The sequence below is a fragment of the Tamandua tetradactyla genome, chromosome X, assembly GCF_023851605.1.
Source record: "Tamandua tetradactyla isolate mTamTet1 chromosome X, mTamTet1.pri, whole genome shotgun sequence".
NCBI classification, from domain to species: domain Eukaryota; kingdom Metazoa; phylum Chordata; class Mammalia; order Pilosa; family Myrmecophagidae; genus Tamandua; species Tamandua tetradactyla.
The window spans coordinates 2,461,835-2,486,889 of NC_135353.1; the positions used below are offsets into that span (position 1 = coordinate 2,461,835).

General features: G+C 39.0%; 1 protein-coding gene across 6 annotated transcripts in view; it reads left to right on the forward strand.

Moving 5' to 3' along the window:
• Positions 1–25,055, forward strand: part of MTM1 (myotubularin 1) — a 111,103-nt gene that overhangs the window by 42,444 nt on the left and 43,604 nt on the right. For all 6 annotated transcript variants that reach the window (XM_077145179.1, XM_077145176.1, XM_077145178.1 and 3 more), the window contains 2 exons: positions 19,249–19,332; positions 21,546–21,695. In XM_077145179.1, the coding sequence (XP_077001294.1) occupies positions 19,249–19,332; positions 21,546–21,695 (234 nt within the window). The remainder of the gene's footprint in view (positions 1–19,248; positions 19,333–21,545; positions 21,696–25,055) is intronic.

A 25,055-nucleotide genomic window follows, 5' to 3' on the forward strand; every position in this document is an offset into this window, starting at 1 on the left:
TCCTTTTACCCTGTGGCTGAAATAAACCTTTCTATGAGTCTTGTTCTTAAAACAGTTTTTCTTTGTATTCTGCCTCAGTCTTGCTTTCCTTTATTCCTCCCATGTCATGCTTGCATCTTTTTACTTCTCTCCTTCTCCAGTTGATTCTAAATGAACTTGAAGGCAAACACCTGCTAAGGGGAAAGTGATGGAATAATCGTTTGAAAGAGAAATATATATATATATAAGATATATACATATACAAACATATAAACACACACACACACCTTTATTTTGAGTATAGGATGAAAATACTGCAGCCTAAACCGAAGGTTATGAAAGAGCTTGTTAAGTAGAAAAACTGGTTTGTATTGTAGCTCTTCTTCCTGTAGCTGTCTTTTAATTTTAATGTTTTTGTAATAAAGGCCTGATATTTTTCTAGTGGAACAAGTCTTCTTCTCGCCATATTTTACCAGCAGTTGTTTCAGTCAAAGGAAATTCATGGTTGAAGGAAAGGACAATTACACAAAGACCGTGGAGGTATAGAAGGAAGTGCAGTACTCATGCATCATCTTGATTACAGTTTAAAATGTAATGCTTTGAAACAAATGTAATAATATCATATAGTTGAGTACATTTTCAGCCTTTACTTAGTTTTTTATTAAATACGTAATTTGATAAATATTTCTATCAATGTTTTTTTTAACTCTGGATAAAAAGTGTTTAATGGAACACATCTTCTAAATTATAATGAAAGTGAGAATGCAAATCTTAATTCGCAAAAGTTCAGTTAGGGAACATGCGAAAACCTGTCTGGTCTTAAAATGATCAGAAATTTAAGTGGTTCACAGGGTAGTTTTGAAGTAGCACTGAGACCTCAGTCTATCTCCTACTAGGCCTTGTTGCATTGGTCATCCTTTCTCTGACTTCTGCCTTTCCTAGGGTTTATAGGTTTAAAAAAAATAGTCAAGTGTTGGACTAGCTATCCCCTTAAACTACTGTCCCATCTCTCACTTCAGTGCCAAACTTCTGGAAAGAATTGTCTGGTCTAGCCTTATCTCTAGTTCATTCATTCCTCCAGCCCATATTGGTATCCAGCTTTATTGAAGCTACCTTTTTGGAGCTCATGACCTCTTACTGACCAAATCTAGTGGCTCGTTTCAGTCTTCAGTCTGTTCCATCTTTCTCCAGCAGTCAAAAATGACTGCCCTCTTCTTGAAGCTCTTCTAGCTTGGCTTCTGTGTTACTATACTGTCTTGACTGCTCCTTTCCAGTCTCTACTGTCTCTGTCTTTTTTGCCTAAATATGAGCACCTTGTCACTTCTTAATACTCTTCTTAGTCCTTTTCTCTTCTCATGCTACTTGCTTTCCCTTGTTGGCTTATTTAGTCCTAGGACCTGAGCTGTCGCTGCTGTGTGGGCAACTTCTAAACGTAGCCCTGATACTGTGAGTGAGTCTCATGTGTAAATCCATGAGAAAAATAACAAATATATCTCCTTATCTTGTTTTCAGTCCACCAAACCCACTCTTCATCCTATATGTCCTATCAGGTGGATGAGCCTCAGTTGCTTAGGCTTGATAAGTTGAAGACAACTTTTTATTCTGCCCCTGCCTGGCCTCCCATAGCCACATCACTTCCAAATCCTGGAGGTTCTACCTTAGTAAATCTCAAATCTCTCTTCCCATTTCTACTTGTGCTTCCTGTTTTAAGCCATGACCTGTTGCAGCTGCTTCCCACCTGGCTTCCCTTCTATCATTTTTTTCCCTCTCCAAACCATCATCCACAATGTTAAAACTTAGGTATGATCATGTCAAGCTGAACCTCTACACACACACAATTCCTCAGTGGTTTGCTGTAGTGTCAACTGTACTGCCTTGTGCTCCCAGCTTTGAGTCATTGCTTTTACCATCGGTCCTCTTCTGTCTTCGGTGCTCATCCTCTACACACTTACCCTGCAGCCTCTGGCTGAAAGCCTACGTTCTTTTCCAGGTAATTTGCATAGCCTGTTCTGGGAGTTAATCTTATGTCTTACTTGTTCTTCTGTTAGACTTTGCAGGACCTCTATTAGATCACGTATCCCAGTCTGTCTTACATAGTAATTATGCCTAAAGGGCCTTTCCCCTTTACTGATCTGCAAGTTTATCAAGGCAGGGATTGGTCTTTATCTCTCCAGCTTCAGCATAAGGACTTCTACATGGGAGTTGTATCATGACAGCTTTTTTTTTGTAATTGAACTCAAGTTCAATAGAAACTGAAGGAAACATCATTATATGGAAACACTTAGAATGCCTGTCTGAGCTGTGGCTCCAACGCCAGTACCTGGAATTCCTGTTTGCTGTCATTAGAGTCATCCATGATGTGGGGGGGCAGGGAGCTGATTTCTCCAGTCTGTGACACTTAGCCATTTTTTTTCAGATCTGTGCTGGGAATGACTCCTTCCTTTAGGAAACCAAAAAATAACAAATTTGAGAGAAATGTGAATTGGATTGCTCAAGCAAGTCTTGTAATTTTTTAATTCTATTTTATTTTATTTTTGGGTGCATGGTCAGGAAATCAAACCCAGGTCTCCTGCATGGAAGGCCAGCATTCTACTACTGAACCACACTCTTTAAGTTTTAACCACTTAAAGTAATCCTCAAAAAAACAGTTGAAATAAGACACCAAAACAATACAAGTTTTGGATATTCAGGTTGACATGTGCAACTGTTTCATAAATCAAGTTGCTTTCAGAAAATAGTATCAGAGATATGACAGTCTAGCAGAAATGATATGACAAATATGTATGGCCCCAAAATGGGATAGATTACACTCAGTGCTGTAAGAGAAACACACAGGAAGTCTACTGGGGATCCACAGGAAAAAGAGGGCCTTTCCTACTGAGACTGGAAAACATGCATGGAATTGGTAATTGTTTGGGTTGGGCCTTTATAGTGGAGTAAGTGGTGTTCCAGTCAGGGACAGGATCCAGACCCTTGGGGAATCTGAGACCATTGCATGGTCTTTGCAGGGGGAGCCAGTGATGTTTGGCTGGTGCAGGGAAAGAGGAACAGATTTGGAGTCATCTAGGGGAGGATCTTGAATGCTAGGGTAAGGAGCTGGTACTGCAGGAAGTAATGGAAAGCTCAAGGTTTTGAATCAGGTGCTATTGATTGACTGTTATGAAGCATGGATAGGAGGGGAGAGCTCACAAAGCTAGGGAGGTAAATCAGAGGGCCAGAACTAGGCTGCTGGTGGTGCACATGGAAAGGGGAAGAGGAGGGGAACCAACATATCTGGGCATAAGGGTGACAAAAGAAGAGAAGGAGAATGAATTAGGCTTCCTTCTGAGATTTGGGGCTTGAGTGCCGAGAAGGGTGAGGCACCATTGCCAGAGTAGGGAAGTCAGAAAAGGAATTTGTTCAGGGAAAGGTAGAAGAGAGGGGAAGTAGGGAAGAATGGTGAGTTCTGTTCTGGACATGTGGTGTTTGGTGGTGTTTTGACAATTTATAGCACTCCATTGCAGGCCTGACCCTCAGAAAGGAGTCTAGAGATGTTGATTTGGAATAGTGGTTCAGGATCTTTTTGGAGTCATGGACTTATTTGATAACCCATAAACTATAGTTTCTTTTTCTCTGAAAACTGCACTTATCTTCAAAATTTACGTAAAATTTTAGAGGACTCCCAGCCTATGTGAAGTTTATCTCCTGGTCCCTGGTTAAGTAACCTTGATACATATAGTGAAGTCCAAAACCAGAACCTGGAAAAGGCCAGCTTGTAGGGAGTGGAAATGGAAAAGGAGCCAGTGAGGAAATGAGAGGTACCTCAGTCTGGGTTGCAGAGGGCTAAATGAAGAGAAAGATTTAAGAAGATGGTCATCAGAGCCAAATCCTGCAGAAGGATCAAGGAGAGGAGGCCTTTAGGATCAGTGATTCTGAGCTCTTCTTGGGATTTGTGGACTGCTGGAGGCCAGGACCATCTTTCCTTATCTTCGTATCCCAGGGCCTGGCCTATGATTGCTAAACTCTTGAATCCAGGAAAATGATCTCACAGTGGAGGGGACAGAAGCCGGTTTGCAGGGGGTTAAAGTGAGAGTAAATGATTTTAAAAAAAACAGGGGCAGTAACCAGGTCAGGGGAATTTTTTTTCTCTGAATTAGATTAAGTCAAATATATTCGTGGACAAGGGGGAAAGCATCTGCAGGGAAAGAAAGTGAAAAGGCGAGAAGTTGAAGAGGTAGTTTCTGGATCAGGGTCTGGAGAAGGCAGAGGGGGATGGGATCACACCCAGTTTGTAGGGCAGTTTTGGAAAGGAGAAGAGATTATTATTCCTCTGAGACAGGAGGGGGAGAAAAGTTTTCAAACTGCCACAGTGGGGAATGTGAGAGCATGCCAGAAAGGGATTTCCTGCAAGTGGACTCTAAGCCTGATTGACTTGAACAGTACAAAGGACCCCTGCTTGAAAATATCACTTTGTTAATGTTATTGAAACTGTAAAATCAGCTACAGATGATTTCTGTGATTTTTTTTTTAATTGTCATGTGAAGTCAGAATTAAACTTGCTGTTGTAACCATGAAATGGTGTCTGGCAGCCCAGGGAGCTGGGTTCCAAATCCAGCCGTGGATTGAATAGACTATGAGTGGGTTTTTGGCTTCAGACCATCCGCATTAGTATTTTCACTGCTCAGGGTATTCAAGTCAGGACTTCAACTGCCAGTTGAACTTTACCCACCACTTGGGCAATTGGGCAGCCCAGAGCTGAGCCCAAATCATTACCTTGATTTTTTCTATATTATTTCAATCCATTAAGATGCGAAAAATTTTTAGATAACATTTTATATTTCAGCTAACACATTTATGTTTTTGTTTTATTTTTTCTTAGCTTTTCAAACACTAGAAATTGTACCGAAGCCTCATAAACTGCTCGAAACTCACTATTAGTTCTAAGTAAATGATAAATTTTTATGATAAGAAATGTGGCAATTCTTCTAATACGATTTTTTTTTTTAAAAGGCAGAAACCAAACTTATGTACAAAAGAACAGAGCCAGATAGTGCTACAGAAAAATAAAAAGTATGATTTTCGGGGTGGTGCATTCAAGGACAAAGTTCTTCTTTCATTGATTTCTGTTATTATTTGCTCATTACTTACACAGATGTGGGTAATCAGAGGTAATATAAATTTTAGGCGAGAGTTTTGTAAACTGTAGGTCCCAAGCTATTAATGTGTCATAAAATCAATTCACTAGGTTGCAACCAGCATTTTTAATTGGACTAGAATAGAAAATATAATGAGCATCGTAGGTAACAAGCTAAGTATGGAAGTTCATGGAACATCTCTCAGGTATGTGTTTTTGTGTATGTGCGTGCGTGCATGTGTATATTTGTGGTGTACGGGGGTCACAGTATAAAGTGTTGCTTCCTGTTGGTCACGGTCAAAAAAGTTTGAAAGCTACTCTTTTAGACAAGAGGATTATATATAGAATAAAACATATTTTAAGTCAATTTAGGCATTGCATTCTCTTCAGTTCTCTTGTATTGTGTAGTGCAGGGCTTGCGTTCATGAATTAACTCACCTAAGGGAAGGAGAGCTAGAATAATGAACCCCGAGGCCGGGTTACAGCTCATAGCAGCCACTGACAAGAGAAACACAGTGCATGGATTCTTAGTCCAGCTCCATCACGATGACTGTTGAGGGTTGAGTTTCGTCCCCCAGAAAGACCTGTTGAAGTCCTCACCCCTGAGTCCTTAGAATGTGATGCCATTTAGAAATAGGGTCGTTGCAGATGGAATTAGTTAAGTTGAGATGGGGTCATGCTGGCGTTGGAGTTGGGCGGGCCCTTAATCCAATGTGGCTGGTGTCCTCAGAGGAGAAGGAACTGTTTTCCTCCCTTGCCTTCAGCATCAGTAATCTAGACAATAATTTTTCTTGGGGTCCCCAGGTAGTTATTTCCCCTGCATTCTTCCAGCTGAGGTTGCCCTGGGCAAGAAAGCCCACGTGTTCCTCTTGCTTCTTCGTGTTCCTGTTTGCAGTTCATTTTTGGCTTTTGAGTATTCCCCTCTAGCCAGCTTGTTACTGCATTTTGTAAAATGTTTCTGTTTTATTCTGTAGAAGTCTCAATTACAGCATCTAGACCATCATATTTCCAGACACCTTTACCTCTTTTTTTGAAACTTAACTTTCTCTGTTGCTTCCAAGATCTCAATCGCCCAGTCCTTTTAATTCTCCTTTTCTGGCTCTTCTTTCAGCTGCCTTCTAAATGTGGGTTTTCTGTACAATTATGTCCTCCCGCCTTCTTACTCAACACTGTTCCTTTAGCAGTTTTTTTCACTCTTGTGTCTACCAGCACTGCCTATTTGAGCAAGACTTCCAAATCTGCAGCCTCTCGTATCCCCTTAGCTGCTATATACCTTCTACTAACACCTAAACTCTTGTTTAAAATGAGTCTCTCATCTTTCCCCGAAACTTACTCCTCTTGTGCCCCCAGTTTTTCCTTTTTTTTTTTTTTGTATGCTGTATGGCAGATTCACAATTCTTTATTTTTCCCTGTGAGTATCCCATTGTTGCAGCACCATTTGTTGAATTGTTTGGTTTTTTTCCGTGTTTGTTTGTGTTTTGGGAAGTGCGTGAACCAGGAATTGAACCCAGGTCTCCCTCATGGTAGGCAAAAATTCTACCACTGAACTACCCTTGCACCGCCCCCCCACCTCAGTTTCTCTTAATGGTCTCCTCCTCCTCATTCACACTTGAAATCAAAGCCATCCATTTTCCTTCACATTTACTAAATCCAGCAGTTTCTCCATCTCTGTCAGTGTGGCCCCGCCTCTCAGCAGTCTCCATTGTTTTCTACCTCTCCTACATTCTGGCAGCAAGACCAAGGTGTTTGTTGACAGCCACATGGTCCCTGAGTTTTGGAACCATTTGTGCCTTTTTGTTGATATCTAGAGGATCTCATTAGATACTGTGCTGGTTTGAAAGGATGTATTCCCTCTAGAAAAGCCATGTTTTAATCAAAATCACATTTCATAAAGGCAGAATAATCCCTATTCAATACTGTATGTTTGAAACTAATGCAATCATCTCCCTGGAGATGTGATGCAATCAAGAGCGGTTGTTAAGCTGAATTAGGTGATGACATGTCTCCACCCATTTGGGTGGGTCTTGATTAGTTTCTGAAGTCCTATAAAAGAGGAAATATTTTGGAGAAAGGGAGATTCAGAGAGAGCAGAGCAGAAAGACATACCCACGAGAAGTAGAGTCTACCAGCCAGCCACCTTTGGAGATGAAGAAGGAAAATGCCTCCTGGGGAGCTTCAAGAGGCAGGAAGGCAGGAGAAGAAGCTAGCAGATGATGCCGTGTTCGCCATGTACCCTTCCAGATGAGAGAAGAACCCTGACCGTGTTCACCATGTGCCTTTCCAGATGAGAGAGAAAAGCTGGCTGTGTTTGCCATGTGCCTTCTCACTTGAGAGAGAAACCCTGAACTTCATTGGCCTTCTTGAACCAAGGGATCTTTCCCTGGATGCCTTAGATTGGACATTTATATAGATTTGCTTTAATTGGGACATTTTCTCAGCCTTGAAACTGTAAACTAGCAACTGATTAAATTCCCGTTTTTAAAAGCCATTCTGTTTCTGATATATTGCATTCCAGCAGCTTGCAAACTAGGACAGATGCCATTAACATCCCTCCAGGCCCAAAGTGATGTGAACTCGGTATCCTCTGTACCTCTCATGGCACTTGCCGCTTTCCTCTTAGACAATCAACAGCTGTATTCTCCTTGTCTCTCCTTTGGAGGCTTTCTAACTCCTTTAAAGACAGTGGCCGTGTCTTCCTCACCTTTGTCCCTGTTTACTACATTGCTCAAAGAAGGCCCTGAGTATATATTTGAGGAGTGAATCTATTAACATAAATAGAGGGAGTAAGCAGAAACCAGTAGCATCCAAGCATCAATGAGAAAGAACATTTATTCAATAACCATTTCCTTTTTAATTTTCAGATAGGTAGTATGTACCCATGATTGAAAATTCAGGAAGTGTAAAGGGGTATAGAGTAAAATATCTCCTTCCCAGCATGTTTCAGCCACCCCATTCCCCTCCCCACAGACAACCAAAGGTTTCACTCTATTACTTATCCACCCAGAGGTGGTGTCTGCCTACATAGGCAACTGGTCTGTTTGTATTTGTTTCCTCCTCCTTGACCCTAATGACAGCATACTATATATGCTGTTTCTTACCTTGCTTTTTTTTCCCTTCCCTGAGAAACAGGGCCCAATGAATGGGTTTCTTTATTCTCTTTATGACTGACAGCATGTTGACTGTACCATAATTATTCGGTCCTCTAATAACAGATATTCAGACAGTTTCCAATCTTTTGCCATTCTGTAAAATGCAGTGAATGATATTGTGTTTCATATGTGTTTGGTTATATCCGTATGATAAATTCTCAGAAATAGAATTACCATTACTTCCAAATTCCCCTTGGTAGAATATGTGCCAGTTTTCACTTCTACATGTAGTGTGTGAGCGTGCCTGTTCCATACATCTTCTCCATCTGTATTATTTTCCTAGGGCTGTTGTAACACATCACCACACATTTAACGGCTTTTAAAACCACAAAAATTTATTCTCTCACCATTCTGGAGACCAGAAATCCAAACTAGGTCTCGCTGGACTAAAATCAAGGTGTCAGCAGGGCTGCATTCCTGCTGGAGGCTCCAGGGCAAATTTTGTTTCATTGCCCCTTCCAGCTTCTAGAGGCTGCCTGCAATCTTTGGCTTGTAGCCCCCTCTTCCATTTTCAAAGCCAGCAACAGCAGGTCATGTCCTTCTCACATGGAGTCACTCTGACTTTGCTTCCCTCATCACGTTCCATCTGTCTCTTCTGTAGTCCCCTTCCATATAAGGACCCTTGTGATGACACTGGGCCCACCTGGATAATCGAGGATTCTCTTCCTATTTTAAGGTCAGCTGTTAGCAACCTTAGTTCCACCTGATGCTTTGATTCCCCTTTGCCATGTAAGGTGACATTCACAGTTCCAGGCATCTTTGGGAGGCCATTATTCTGTCTCCCACACCAATGTAGTATGTTTTCAGCCTTTTTGTTTTTTTGCCAGAAAGTAAATGTTTTATAGTTTTATTTTGTGCGTTTATTCTATTTGAGTGAAATTGAATATCTTTTGGTTTGAGCTGTTTGTATTCCTATTTCTGCATTTGCTGTATCATCTGCTCATTTTTCTTTGGGGATTTTGGTCTTTTTCTTGTCAGTTGTAGAAACTCTTTATATAATGATTATATTGGCTTGAAATATGAGTACCAAATATTTTTCCCATATATCTTTCAGCATTACTTTATGGTGGCCTTTGGAATGCAGAATTCTGAAAAATATTGATTTGGTAGACTATCCCAATCTTTGTGTTTGGGTCCCTAAGACCACCCTCATGTCTGATAATTTTCTAGAATGACTCACAGGACATATATCAGGGTGGGGCACAGTCCAGAGGAAACCAAGCACAGGCTTCCAAGGGTGCTCTCCCAGTGGAGTCCCACTGTTTCTTCCTCCAGTAGTGAGTTGTGACAGCACATGTGAAGTGTCATCTACCAGGAGAGACTCAGTGCCCAGGGCTTGTATTGGGGTCTGGTTATGTGGGTACCCACTGCCTAGCACACCCCAGAATTTCAGACTTCCAGAAGAAAAGCAGGTGTTCCGTATAAATCATGTTGTTTATACAAGCAATTTAGGCACAGTGAGCCACTCTTACCAGCTAGGGATTGTTAAGAACCCTCTTGAAATCCAAGTTCCCGGACACCAGCAAGGGTCAGCCCTGCAAGCAGGCCTTGCTAAGGAGTGCAGTCTCGGTCTTTTCTGACACTTACTTTATAGCTTCTGGGTTTAATGTCCTAGTGAGGAAGGTCTTCCCCACTTAGAGTTATAAAAGAATTACCCCATGTTCCTCTAGTAGTTCGGTTTCTTTTTTAAAATTTAAATCCTTGATCAATTTGAAATTTATTCAGAGATTAAGTATATAAAGCAGTTCCAATTCTTCTTGCCCTGTTGTAATACCGCTTAATGTATAATCCACTGATTTGAAATGCCACCTCCTATCTCATACTGAATTCCTCTGCCCACTTGACTTTATTTCTGAACCTTTCTCTTCTTGCATCAATCGCTGTATCTGTGTACCACCAATGCTCTCTTTTTTTTGGTGGTGGGGGGCAGGTGCAGGGTCTGGGAATTGAACTTGGGACTCCCACATGGCAGGCGAGAATTCTACCACTGAGCTACTCTTGCACCACCACCACCCCCCAAAAAAATCCACCAAGGTTCTCATTTAACTCTTGAGGCCTTATAAGATGTTCTGATGCCTAGCAGAACAAGTCCACTCTTGTTCCTCTTCTTTTTCATTCCTTTCCTCCTTGTTTTGGCTCAGCAGCATTTACAGAGTGCCTATGTTATGGCTAAGCCCGATGACCCAGTGCTGACACCCACTCCCTGTCCCCAAGGAGTACAGTTTGCTTAGATATGGACAAACACATGCATACCATACAGTGGCACACAGGACATCAGGGAAGCATCAAGGAAGGGGTCTGGTGTCAAGGAAGAGATCCCAGAAGTGGTGAATCCTAAAAAAGGAGTAGGAACATTAGCTAGGCAGGAAGGACGCACCAAACTGAAAGAAGAGAATGTGCAAATGCAAAAGAGGACAAAATGCACCTGAACCGCATGTGGGAGCCAAGTTCCTGTGGGGGTAGGTGAGAGGTGGTGTTCTAGTTTGCTAGCTGCCGGAATGCAATATACCAGAAACAGAATGGCTTTTAAAAAGGGGAATTTAATAAGTTGCTCGTTTACACTTCTAAGGCTGAGAAAATGTCCCAGTTAAAGCAAGTCTGTAGAAATGTCCAATCTAAGGCATCCAATGAAATTCATGGTTTCTCTCTCACCTGGAAGGGCACATGGCAAACACAGTGTCATCTGCTAACTTCTTCTCCAGCAAACTGGGAGGCATTTTCCTACTTCATCTCCAAAAGTCACTGGCTGGTAGACTCTGCTTCTCGTGGCTGTGTTGTTCTGCTCTCTCTGAATCTCTTCTTTTCTTCAAAATGTTTCCTCTTTTTACAGGATTCCAATAAACTAATCACCCAAATGGGTGGAGACATGTCTCCACCTAACCCAGTCTAACAACCACTCTTGATTATATGACATCTCCAGGGAGATGATCTAATTACAGTTTCAAACATACAATACTGAATAGGAATTAGAAGAAACGGCTGCTTTTACAAAATGGGATTAGGATTAAAACACGACTTTTCTAGGGTACATACATCCTTTCAAACCAGCACAGGTGGCACTAGAGGAAACGCTGGTGCCAAAGCTTGTAGAGCCTTACCTGCTCCATCAAGGCGGTTCACTTTTTATCTGAAGATGAGGGGAGCTGTTAAAGGGATTAGGCAGAAGGTAACATGATTCTGTTTGCAGAAAGGATGGAGGGAGCGGGAGTAGGGAAGGAAACCATTTCTGGGGATGTTCATCACTAAGGTATGTGATGATGAGTGGCTGAAATGGCATGATGGAAGGGCGCAGGAGAGAATGGACTTGAGAAAGAACCAGAAGGCAAATTCAGTAGAATTAGGTGACCTAACCCTAGTGTGGGTATGAGGATGGGGCAGGATGATAGGAAAGGATCCACTTGGATAACCAAGGCCAGCAGTGGGGCCAGTGGCTCGGATGGGGAATGGCATACAGGAGGGCCTGGGGCAGGGTGGCCAGCTCTATTTTGGGTCTGCTGCCTAGGAAGTGTCTGTGGGACAGGTAGAGGCATCCTGGAGGCAGGTGAGGGTGGAGGCTGGCCCACTGCCCCCAGGAGAGGGGTATTTGGTAGGCCTGGATATGATCAGTAGCAGTGTCACAGCTGTGGCTAGAGTTGCCTGGAGAGGGGATTGGAGTGAGAAGAGGGGCAACATGAACCTTAGAAATATCAGCTTAAAAAATATGATGGTGGGCAAGGAGTAAAGAATAGTCTTTTTTCCAGAATGACTTCAAATGTACTTTGTGATCTTTTCCTGAATGAATAAATATATTTATTTATATATGATGGCATTTGAGACCCAGGAATATTAAGCAATTTACCGAGGAGTACAGATTTAGTAAATGGTAGAACTCAGTTTAGGAGGAATTATTTACATAAACCAAAGTATAAATGGTTACTTATGCACTGACTCTTTTGACCTTCAAAGATTTTGTCAGGGTTTTGGGATTCAGTTCATTTTGACACAGTTCTATGAGTTAATACACTGTCAAGTCATGTAAAATATTTAAAACTGAAAACACTGTCTAGCATTAACATGATATTTAGAATTTTAAATTTTGCCAAATTTCAGTACCTCCTGTGGTTCTTCCTTAAAACGTGTAGGCTTTTTTCCTCCAACTTGATATAAAAGTATTTTTTTCTTCTTCCTTAAGTGTATTCAGAAAGATGAAAATAAGGTAGTTTTACCTTGCTGCACCCTTAAATGGCAGGTGGCAGCTTTGAAAAAGGTGAATGTCTTTAATTCACAGATCAGATTTTTTAAATGTTCGCATAAGTTCCCGTTCAAACATTACAAAAATCTATCAGAAAAGAAGCAGTTAGTGGCTCCCTGAGTTTTTCAGGTTAGGTGTTCGGCCACTTAGGTGCCTTTGTTCCATAAGATGCATCTGATCTTCCTAAAGATCGCAGGTGGTATATGGGCTGAGGCTGGGCACCATGACGAAGTGGGTGCCATCAGTGCCCCTGTGTTGTAAACTTACTGTAGAGCAGTTGATTCCCCCAGAGTAATATGAAAATAATTTTCTTCCTTAACTGGCTCCCTTTTGAATGAGACTTGACCTTTAGGAATCTGAATCTCTAGCATCTAGTTCTGAGACATGAGTTGAAGTCCTTGCAGATCCAGGAATCCTAAGTCAGTGGCACGCAGCCCTCCTTCCTCACAGGAGAAGACTCAGGGAATTGCTCCACATTTATAGATTCTGTTACATGAGAATAAAACCACTCAAGAGGTTTTAGGCAACTCAGTGGATCTTTATATAGGTACCATTTTAATATAATGGCAAATTAAGGGATAGCTAAGATCTGTTGTCATTTTGAACCTCCCCCACGGGACATGACAGTGCTAAGCATAGCTAAATTAAAATGATAAGTTATATTCCCTTTATCAAAGCTTGTGTGCATAGTGTGAAATCATCTCAACTTTGTCCTTTAACATTTTTCAAATGTTAGGTTGTATTAATTTTAATCCTGTAAAAGAAATGCATATGATTGGTGTTCTTAAGCCTTGAGGAATGGTAGCTTTCTCTTTTTAAAAGTTGTGTTGTAGTAAGATAGATTTAGCATAAAATTTGCCATTTTAATCATTTTTAAATATAAAATTCAGTGGCATTAGTTAAATTCATAATGTTGTGTAGTCCTCACCGCCATCCGTTACCAAAACTTTTCCATCACCCAAACAGAAACTCCATACCAGTTAAGCACTCATTCCCATTCCCTGTCCCCACCCCCAACCCTGGTAACCTGTACTCTACTTTCTGTCTCTATTGAGTTTGCATATTCTATCTATTTTATATAAGTGAGATCATACGATATTTGTCCTTTTGTGTCTAGCTTCTTTCAGTGAACTTAATGTTTTCAAGGTTCATCCATGTATCAAATGTATCAAAGCTTCATTCCTTTTTATGGCTGAGAAATATTCCATTATAAGTACAAACCACGTTTTGTTTATCCATTCATCATTTGATGGACACCTGGGTTATTTCCACCTTTTGGCTATTGTGAATAATGCTGCTATGGACATTGGTGTACAAATATCTGTTTGAGTCCCTGCTTTCAATTCTTTGGGGTATATATACCTAGAAGTGGGGTTGTCTGGTCATTTGGTTATTCTAATTTAACTTTTCAAGGACCTGCCAACCCGTTTTCCTCAGTGGCTGTACTATTTTACACTCCCACTAGCAATGTATGAGGCTTCCAAGTTCTCTACATCCCTACCAATATTTGTTATTTTCCATGTTTAATAATAACCAACATTGTGACATTGTATCTCATTGTGGTTTTTAGAAAATATTTTTATTGAGAAATCTTCACACACATAGAGTCCATGCATGGTGTACAATCAGTGGCTCACGATATCATCACATAGTTGTGTATTCATCACCGTGATCATTTTTAGAACCTTTGTCTCACTCCAGAAAAAGAAATTAAAAGAAAAAACTCATGTATTCCATACCCCTTACCCCTCCCTCTCATTGACCACTAGTATTTGAATCTACCCAATTTATTTTACCCCTTATCCCCCCTATTATTTATTATTTTTATCTTTTTTTTTTAACTCATCTGTCCATACTCTGGATAAAAGGAGCATCAGACACAAGGTTTTCACAATCACACACATTGTAAAAGCTGTGCCATTATACAGTCGTCTTCAAGAATCAAGGCTACTGGAACACAGCTCAACAGTTATGTTGTGGTTTTGATTTGCATTTCCCTAATGATTAATGATGTTGAGCATCTTTTCATGTGTTTATTGGCCATTTGTATATCTTCCTTAGAGAAATGTCTATTCAAGTCCTTTACCTATTTTTAAAAATTGGTTTGTCTTTGAGTTGTAGGAGTTCTTTATATATTCTGGATATTAAACCCTTATCAGCTATATAATTTGCATGGTGTCTCTTGATTTTAGTCCGAATCTGAATCGATGAAATCCCAAATACTGATATAGAGCAAAATAAAGGAATACGAGCTCACTTGAGGGAGCCAGGGGTTAGCATTGAGAGTGCAGATTGTCTGATGATAGTTTTCTGGCTTTGGTATTGTACTGTAGTTTTGTAAGATGTTTGCATTGGGTGCATGGGACCTTTCTGTACATTTCTTTGCAAATTTCTGGGAATCTATAATTATTTTTAAATAAGTAAAAAGAAAAATTTTTAAGGAAAATTGCACCCTAGAGAGCTTGACCACATAGAACCCTTAGGTTAGATTCCTAAGGGTTCTAATAGATTCTACATGGCCTTTCTAGGACCAGAGCAATCTCCTCCTAGAAATTTTGATCGGTAGGATAGTGGAAGGCACAGGCATTGATTGGCACCTAGAAAAAAACACCACCACCACCATCCCTCCAAGATTCTGCAGTTCAGCTCTGGTTAAAGTCTGTGTTGTAGAAGAAAGCGATGTAGGGACTTACTGAAGCATCAACTGAAAAGCTAATATTTGGCAAAATACCTTTATGTTCTAATGCTTTGCTATATCGAGGCTGAATGATTCTTGTGCTTTTTCATATTCAGTGAAGTGAAATTGATGCTTGGATAGATTAATGGAGTAGACTTTATTATTACCCAGAGAATAAAAAAGACTCCCTGCTTCATCATTATACCAGAAAATACTCTAGAACTAGTTATCTCAATCAGTTCCATTTTCCAAATAAAGGGTCGAAATTGACCAAGGTTATATTCAGGAATAATTGTTGATAATGTCAACCCACTAATAAAGTCTTAAAAAACTTAAAGGGTTAAAAAATGTATTTTCTGGAAGAGAAGAGAAATGACAGTTAAAAACGTCAGGTCATGTAACCCATTAACTTGAGGGTTTAACAATTTTCAGACAGGAGCTTTAATTAGGACCAAGCTTTAATTAGGAAATAACAGTTAGAACTTGTGGGAAATTTTGCACTTTTTATAATGAGCTACATATGAGAGGGTTTTCTTATCCTTGCTTTCATGCTTAGGGTATTTGTGTGTATGTGTAGTAACTCACCTTTATGTTACTTTATTGAAAGTTTAGAAATCAAAATTCTTGCTTTCTTCTCTTGTTTTCCTTAAAACATCAGATAAAATTAAAATATCTGGAAAGTAAGTCCCAGTACACTCAACTTAAGAAATTATCGACGTTGGTTCTTTTAGAGTGTTTGCTTAAATTGAGCTAAGTACTCTGTCATTCAGAATGGGCAGTGTCATTGTAGAAGCGATCTCATGAGACAGGTCACCTGATATATAACTAACATGGGGACATTGTCTCATCATCATGTTAATGAAAAGATTTCTTTAATGTTGCTTGTGTTTGTAGTTAAAAATATTAAGGAAATTATGGAAATAATTTTGGTTTGAGTTATATCTACATAACTTTCCTATTTTGATGATAATGTAAATTTATTTTTATCAGTGACTTTAATAAAAGATATGAGAGAGCTTTTTTTTTTTTTTTTTTTTTTTTAAGAAAGACAGAGAAGGAAGGAAGGATAGAAGGAAGGAAGAAAGGGAAACATCTTTAAACATTTTCTTATTTTTATTATATTTTGTTTGTTTGTTTGTTTGTTTTACATGGGCTGGGGCCGGGAATCGAACCGAGGTCCTCCGGCATGGCAGGCAAGCACTCTTGCCCGCTGAGCCACCGCGGCCCGCCCGAGAGCTTTTTTTATAATTCCATTCTACATATATATTCAGTAATTCTCAACATCATCACATAGTTGCATAGTCATCATTTCTTAGAACATTTGCATCAATTCAGAAAAAGAAATAAAAAGACAACAGAAAAAGAAATAATAACAGAAAAAAAGGTTATATATACCATACCCCTAACCCCTCACTTTCATTTATCACTAGCATTTCAAACTAAATTTATTTTAACATTTGTTCCCCCATTCCTTATTTTTTTGTTTTTGTTTTTTTAAATTTATTTATTAATTTAAAAAATTAACAAACCAAATAAAACATCAACATATATAATCAGTAATTCACAATATCATCTCTTAGTTACATATTCATCATTTCTTAGAACATTTGCATTAATTCAGAAAAAGAAATAAAATGAACACAGGAAAGAAAAAAAAAAGATTATACCTACCATACCCCTTACCCCTCGCTTTCATTGATCACTAGCATGTCAAACTAAATTTATTTTAGCATTTGTTTCCCCTAATATTTATTTTTATTCCATATGTTCTACTCGTTTGTTGACAAGGTAGATAAAAGGAGCATCAGACACAAGGTTTTCACAATCACACAGTCACATCATTATTCAATAATCCTCAAGAAACATGGCTACTGGAACACAGCTCTACATTTTCAGGCAGTTCCCTCCAGTCTCTCCATTACATCTTGAATAACAAGGTGATATCTACTTAACGCATAAGAATAACCTCCAGGATAACCTCTTGACTCCGTTTGGAATCTCTCAGCCATTGACACTTTGTTTCATTTCACTCTTCCCCCTTTTGATCGAGAAGGTTTTCTCAATCCCTTTATGGTAAATCTCAGCTCATTTTAGGGTTTTTCTCAATCCCTTGATGCTGAGTATGAGAGAGCTTTTGACGCAAAAAAGGAACTACTTTTATATTAGTGATTGGGAAGTGTTGTTACATTGAAAATATTGCCAGCAAGTCCAAGGACTCTGACAGCATTAATCCACATAATGACTTTTCTGGAAAGACAAGTTTTATCTGGGCCTTTAATTTAGCCATTTTAGTCATTGTTTTTAAAAGGCTGCGAAACTACACTGCCCACTAAGTCATGCAACTACGTAATAGTCACTTGAGATATAAAATAAATGTTTAGAAAAGAGTGAATGTAGCAGGCCTGAGACTGCCCTCCTTGGCAAGGAGGCTCACCCTTGACTGGTTTTTGGGAACTTGGATTTCAGGAGGGTTGCCAGCAGTCCCTAGCTGAAAAGAGTGGCTCATGATGCCTAAATAAAATAAGTGATTCCTTAAAACCAAAGTTTAACTCAGAAGTAGAGGGACTTCTAGTGAAAATAGTACTGTGTTTGATGCACTTCCTTATCCACAAACAGAATCTGTGGCCATCTCTAGGCATGCTGTTGGTGCTGGATCACTTTGAACATCTGCTCCTACACTGGTCAGTACCTGGCAAAGGTAAAAACAAACAAAAGCCATGCTGAAAATCAAGACCTTTTCCTTTGCCAGGTACTGACCCGATTTGTTCCATAGATTATGTTTGTGTCTAGAAGACAGTCTAGAGAACATGTTCTTGATCAGTTTGCACCTTAAACCTCTTGCCATTCAAATACAAAAAACTGCTGCTGTGTTTTGCTTTTCCAGAAGTCCTTTATTGTCTAGGGGAGGAAAGACTACTCTCCAGAGTGGCAGGTCAGAACCAAAGGAAACTGAGTGGAGAGGAGGAGAGCTAGAAGAAGACCAGTGCATCTAGAGGAAATGTGTGGGCTTAACATTTTCCGTCAGCAAATAGGTGTTCTGCCTTCTGTGGGCCAGGCACTGTTCTAGTTGCTGGGGATATAAACCAGGTGTCTGCCTCCATGGAGCCCACCTTCTAGAGGGAGGGGACAGGGAGGGTCCAACAATTAACAAGTAGGAGATTCTTGTGATAATCCAGGTGCAAGGTGATGACAGCTTGATGGGTGGCAACAATGAGATGATGAGGACAACTCCAAAACTTGTGGCTTAACCAACTAGAAGGATGGGGTGATCATTTGCTTAAATGGGGGAACCTATGGGAGCAGCAGGGGTGGTAAGCAGAACCAAGAGTTAGGCTTTGGATGTGTTAATGTTAATATTCTCAAGATGCCTACTAGACGGCCTGATAGATTTGTACATTAATCACCTGGATAACCAAGTCTGGAGTTCAGAACAAGATCCAGGAACATAAATATTTAGGAGTCACTTGGGTATGGGTGGTTTTTGAAACTATAAAATTCATCAGTATCACCTCAGGAGTGAGCAAAGATAGAGAAGAAAAGAAATGAGAGGTCTGAGCCCTGTCCTTTCACAGAGAGCAAAGCACTGATTCAAAAATCACCGAGAATAGTTAATTAAAAGCTTTCCTTAATGTCCTGCCTATTTTTTTTACTTTTATTTTTTGTCCTGTCAATTTTTAAGTAAACATGTCATTGTTCCTTTAAAACTATCATGCTACTTAAGAACCATTCCAAAATTTTCTTTCTTTCTTTCTTTTTTTTTTTTTAAGTGGCTTTTACCTGATCTATCGCTAATGTTGTTTAAAATCGAAATTTTGGGATCTGGAAATGTGATTCTTATGGAACACCATTTAAAAGAACTACTGAAAGAGATGTTTGTAGCCATAGAAATTTGAGGTTTCAGGAACTAATACAAGATAGAGGTTAGTGTAGGTGTGGTCTGAATCTTCTGCTGCTGTTTGTTAAAGTCTTGGTTTGGGTTGTGATTGCATGGTCGGCAAATCAGGTGAAATTTATTTAGTGAAAAATCATAGGATATACTATTAGTAGACTGTTAGTTCCTTCACACTAAATTTTAAATTATTTTCTTTGTCTCTTCTAGCCATTATTTGCCTTTTTAAATGAAGAAAAGTTTAATGTGGATGGATGGACAGTTTATAATCCAGTTGACGAATACAGAAGGCAGGTAAGTTAATAGGTGCTGTTGTCCAGTATGTGGTTAAGAGCAAACATGCATAGTGACAGTATATTGTCAGGCTGGCCCTTTGGATAGCAATAACATCCTTGGAAAATATCTTTACCATGGCAGTGGTATTACCCACATTTTGTATAATAGTTCGTTAAATGTATCTACATAGATGGCCATGTCTCATTTTCATGGCCATGTTCAAGCTTTACTGAAGACTGGATGGTTAAATTCCACTTCTTTCTCCTACAAGAAGAACATCAGTTATGCCTTGCTTATGAAATCGATTACGTAGAGTCTGGAAAAGTCACATCTCTGTACCTTACTTTTTAGGAGTTGATGTCATTGTATACTTGTATTAGGGAATATAACTATTACTGGCAGTTAGATTTAAATTATATTCACTCCAGTTTGGCAGATTCAAATGAATCAGAATTGGTTTCCAATAATGATTTCTTTTCAAAGAAAGCTTTGATAAGTATATATTGTAATTCCCTTTACTGTTTCCTTTTGAAAACTTCACCTATGTGCAAGTTTTGTTATAATAAAGTCCAGAAGTCTGTTATAATGCCACCATTTAGGGACAAAGTCTTTTGTAGCATTTTTGTGAAGAAGATCCAGTGTACTTTATGAAACAAGAGCCATAATTTGACCTTTGGTGTAACCAAATCTGTAGGACAGCTAGGAATTTTGAGACAGAATTTTTCATAATTCTCATTCCACACAGCTCTTAAAACAATTGGGAAATTTTGTTGAATGAGCTTTGAGAATGAAATCAAGCCCAGTTGCTTTATAATAAAAGGCAGTGATTCTAAAGTAAAATTACACTTTAAGAACCCTACATTTGAGAAGAACCTTCTAGCCATCACCTCCACCACCAAGCACCTGGGTTGATTTCCTTTTTTTGTCTTGAAGATGGTTTGTGTGTTCATAAGCAGATTCGATGCTCTGGAATGTGCATGTGAGGTAGTGTGTCCTGTTGGTGCCAGCCTCAGGTAGACAACTACTGAGTTTTTGAAAGCTGTGTATACCTTTCATTGTAATGACTTCTGCTCTGGACCAGTCATTGAGGTGGAAGAAGAAATGTGAAAACATTTTGCATGCTTTGGAGACCTCTAAGCATTATATATGAAAATATTTTTACCTTATTTTTGGAGTGTTACTGACAATATTGAGACCTTTATTTTTTTAAGTTCAGAGCTTCTAGCTTGAGACAAAACAGTTCCTGTTTTTAAGATTGCATGCATAACTGAACTGTTGAAGGTGTTTTCTTCCAGACTGCCATTATATTCAATCTTTTTTTCTTGTAACTTTCTGATGGGACTTAAAACCCTCTAATTGGACTCAACATCAGACTCAACATCTTTCAGGTCCATGGTCTATAAGACCAGACCTAAAGAAAAGGTACAATGTCTGTCCCCAAAGCAAACATCCACATAGCTCACTTTTGTGCGTGTATTTGTGTATTTGTGAGTATGGGGAGAGAATATTCCATCACCTCTGGATATTGTCTGTACTAGATACCATCTTGTGTGTAGATGATAGGATGGGAGGTGTCTTCCTTGTCTCCCTGTCGCATTAGCAATCTGCTTAGAAATGCAGATGACTGTATTTTTCACAGGATCTGCTGGGTAGTCAGCAATCCCAAACTAATTTATTTAAAAGTCTCATAGGAGGTGGCGAAATCAGCCTCCCCAGAGGGGTCTTACCCTTACTTTCCCTCTGTGACTGTCTTGTAATCTTAACCTCTTTCTACTTTGGTGCAGACTGAAGTATTCACTCTGTTTTGAGTAGGGAGAGGAAGTTACGTAATCTCTTGTCTACCCTCAATTAGATACAGATTAATATGACATTATTTACTTTTTGGGGGGTGGGGTGGAATACATGGGTGGGGGGTCAGCTTGGATTTCTGTGTATTACACAACTAGTAAAAAACATTTTGACAAGACATAAAGGAAGATCTCAAATTCAAGAGAATCTGTCTTTACAAAGATAAAGATAGTTTAGAATTGTGGAAACCACCAGTGTTTTGTCCTGTGTTCTTATGTTGTCTGGATTACTGCTTTGGTTCCCTTATGATAAGTAGGTAGGCCATCACCACCTGTGTTTAAGAGGCATGTGTAAATACTGCTAGAAAGAAGAAAGTAGGCCTAGAGGCCAAATCCAGAGATGAAGACTTGCAATACTAACTTGGACTTCCTTTCTTCCTGCAGGGCTTGCCCAATCACCACTGGAGAATAACCTTCATTAATAAGTGCTACGAACTGTGTGACACTTACCCTGCTCTTTTGGTAGTTCCATATCGTGCCTCAGATGATGATCTCAGGAGAGTGGCAACTTTTAGATCCCGAAATCGAATTCCGGTGAGTACTGCACTTCACCTGTATCTCAAAGAGTGATTTTTATTACATATGAACTTGTAGTCAAGCAATTCAAAGAAACACTCTTTTGGAATTTCAATCCAACAAATAAATCATTGTCAAGAGCCTCTGAGTGCAAAGCATCACACCAAAAGGGACAGCACCTGCCTTCCAGGAACTCGCCATCAAGTACCCACAGTGAACACAAGTAACTCACACAAGAGAGGATAAAAGTCATGCTGTAAGACAGGTGCTCTGTGGAAAGGACAGGGCCTTTGTCAGTTTTGTCTTTGTTATACAATACTCTCAATAAATGTCAGATGAATCATATTGGAAACAGCACACCTCAGATCACAGAGTCTATGTGTGCAGGCTTTTATGTAGCTCACTGTTAGTAGGATTAGCTTATCCTTGTCACATCTGCAAGCACCTCAGTGCCATTAGCAAACTGGAGTCAAATGCAGATTATTCTTGCCACTGTACTTCCAGTATCATGGGCCCTAGTTCATGTAGTTCTCTTTTGATCCTTGAATATTTATGCAAGTGGCATGCTATCTGCTCTGTATACATGTTTTATTGACTAAAGATTTGGAGATTTTTTTTCCCTCTGTTAATTTTCAGGATCTGTCATAATAAGCGCATGTTTTTCATTTTTCTGTTAGTAGCCTTTTAAAAACAAAGGTTGAAGAAATTAAGATTTAATGTCACCTCACCTTTATTTTCCAAGTCTAGACATTCTTGTCCTTAAAAAGATAATTATTTAAAACTTTTGTAAATGTCAACCTGTAACTTTAAAAAATCACTGGCTTCTCTAATTGTTAGTGTCTTTTCTTTCATATCTTCATGGTATAGATTATATTTGAAAGTATGTTCTTTAGCTCATTTTGTTAGAGTGTGGCATTCCTGAGGCCAAGGTTACAAGTTCAGTGTTTTCATGCTCTGCTTGGACATGCTTATCTGAACCATAGCGTCAGTCATCGCTACCCCTCTCCTGGCCAGTGGTCTTGCCACAAGGAGAACTGGGCTAGTGTCATGTGGATCAGTTTTGTTTGCTCATTCATTCAGTTAACATTTATTATGTGTGTGTGTGTATGAATTCATGGGATTTGGGGCAGGAGAGGAAAGGAAACAATTGCCCAGTGTACAATCTTGATCCAGTAGTCCCATTACTCTGAATCAGTGAGAACCCACTGTAGAGCAAATAGAATTCTTAACTTTTTCCTTATTTAACTGTTTTATAGATCCTTCTTACTTTGTGATGGCCACCAACTTGCATTTATTTTTCTAACTTAGTACAAGCTGAGGGGCCTTATGTATCTTACCTCTATATAAGATAATCTATTATTAGATATTAATAATCATGGCAATGTGCTCCTTCCAGTATGCCTTCTAACACCTACCTATTGACTAGAAGTCTTAGAGTTTTGCTTAAATCTAGAAAATGTTATGTGACTTTGATTATATTACCAATAACCTAAGATCATTAATATTTAATATTCAGTTCTTTTTTTAAAAAACCCTATAAAAACAACAAAGAATGTTAATGAGAAAGAGATCTTAATTGTAATTTTGCACATAAGTAAAATGTAAACTATAGTAATATGTCATCATGTAATGAAATGACCCTCATGCATGAATATTCCCAATAGTGGATATATATTCCTTTGTTCTCAAACAGGTTTAATTTTGAGAATTCAAAATTAAATTTGAAAATTGCTTTAATTTTAGGAAATTTATTAAAATGTAAGTAATACAGGACAGTGCAATGGTAGCTCAGTGGCAGAATCCTCCCCTGCCATGCTGGAGACCTGGGTTTAATTCCTGGTGCCTGCCCATGCAAAATAAATAAATAAATATATATATATATATATGTATGTTCATTTATGACATTTTAGAAAACCTGATAAGGAAAAGGAAGTCTTTCGTCAAGTGAGAACCACTGTGAATATTTTGGTCTATATCCTTCCAGACCTCCATCTCTGCATAAATAGATTTTATTTGAAAAAATGAAATTATTCTGTAATTTATGTCTCATAATCTACTTTTTCTACTTAGCAACATCTTGTAAACAACTTTCTACATTGACAAATATCTATTTATATATGAGTGTGTGGAAGTATTATGATTTATTTAATCAGCTTTTTATTGTGGCACATCTAGGCTCTGTTTAACCTTTTGCCACTACAAACAGTACTGTAACAACTATCTTTTGGTGAGTCTTTGTGTACATCCTTAATTATTTATGGCGTCCAGATATTAATTTTAATAAGAATAACATAGTACCATATATTTTTAAAGTACTCGATAGTAGTTGATCCTGAGAACTGCAGTTGGTATCGTGAAATTAGCATTAATTGTACCTGTTTGGCTACCCCAAAAAGTGTCATTTTAAAAAAGGTAATAAGAACTCCAAAAGAAAAATTGAGGCAAACTATTCATAAGAGAAACATTACCTAACGTGGCATTATGATTCCAGTCTTAAATCTTCCAAGCAGCGATAAGAGGGATGGAAGAAGGGAGAGCATCGGGAAGGAGCACTTTCTTGCATTTGGCCCGATTTAAATATAATACTTGATGAGGGTCTTTATCAAATAATAAGTCTGTTGTATGTATAGCAATTCACTCTTTTAAAAGTAATCACAGGGTTGCACGGGTGGTGGTAGAATGCTTGCCTTTAATGCGAGAGGCCCAGGTTTGATTCCTGGCCCATGCACTACCCCCCCCCCCCAAAAAAAAAATTCAACAAATGGTGCTGCAAGACCAGATACTTACATAGAAAAAGAATGAAACGTGACCCTCACCATACAGCTTACAAAAAAAAAAAAATCGTATCTCATTTTTCCGGGTGCAAGGGCCATAGAAAGTAGGTAAGGAAGATAGGCCTCAGCTCCACTTTTAAGATTAGAAAATCTAGGTTTAGGAAAGGTAATTAGAAAATCGAAGTTTAGGAAAGGTAAGTGCCTTTCCCAAGATTTCCCAGTTCTGAGCCGTTGGAATCTTAGTCAAGGGTGACAGTGGTGTTTTTCATTGGTTTCTAGAGTGGAACGAGGAGGACTCAGATATTTGTTCAGAGAATGAGCATTCTGAATATCATATAATCTTTTCTCAGTAACGCATTGGCATTATTACGAATGTCATTTTTTGTTGTTTGCCATAGTAGAAGGATGACTTCAGGAACTACAGGGTTATTTGGTCTTCTTTTAAATGAATCCAAATGGTTATGTTTCTTTAGTCTTAAGTCTGCTTTTGTATTTTTTTGATATCTAACTTCACTAGCCACTACATCCTAAATGCAAGCGGGCAGGTACTGTGGACTTTGTACCTTTGAGCTAACATAATGATCAAAGAGGAAAGGGAAGTCAG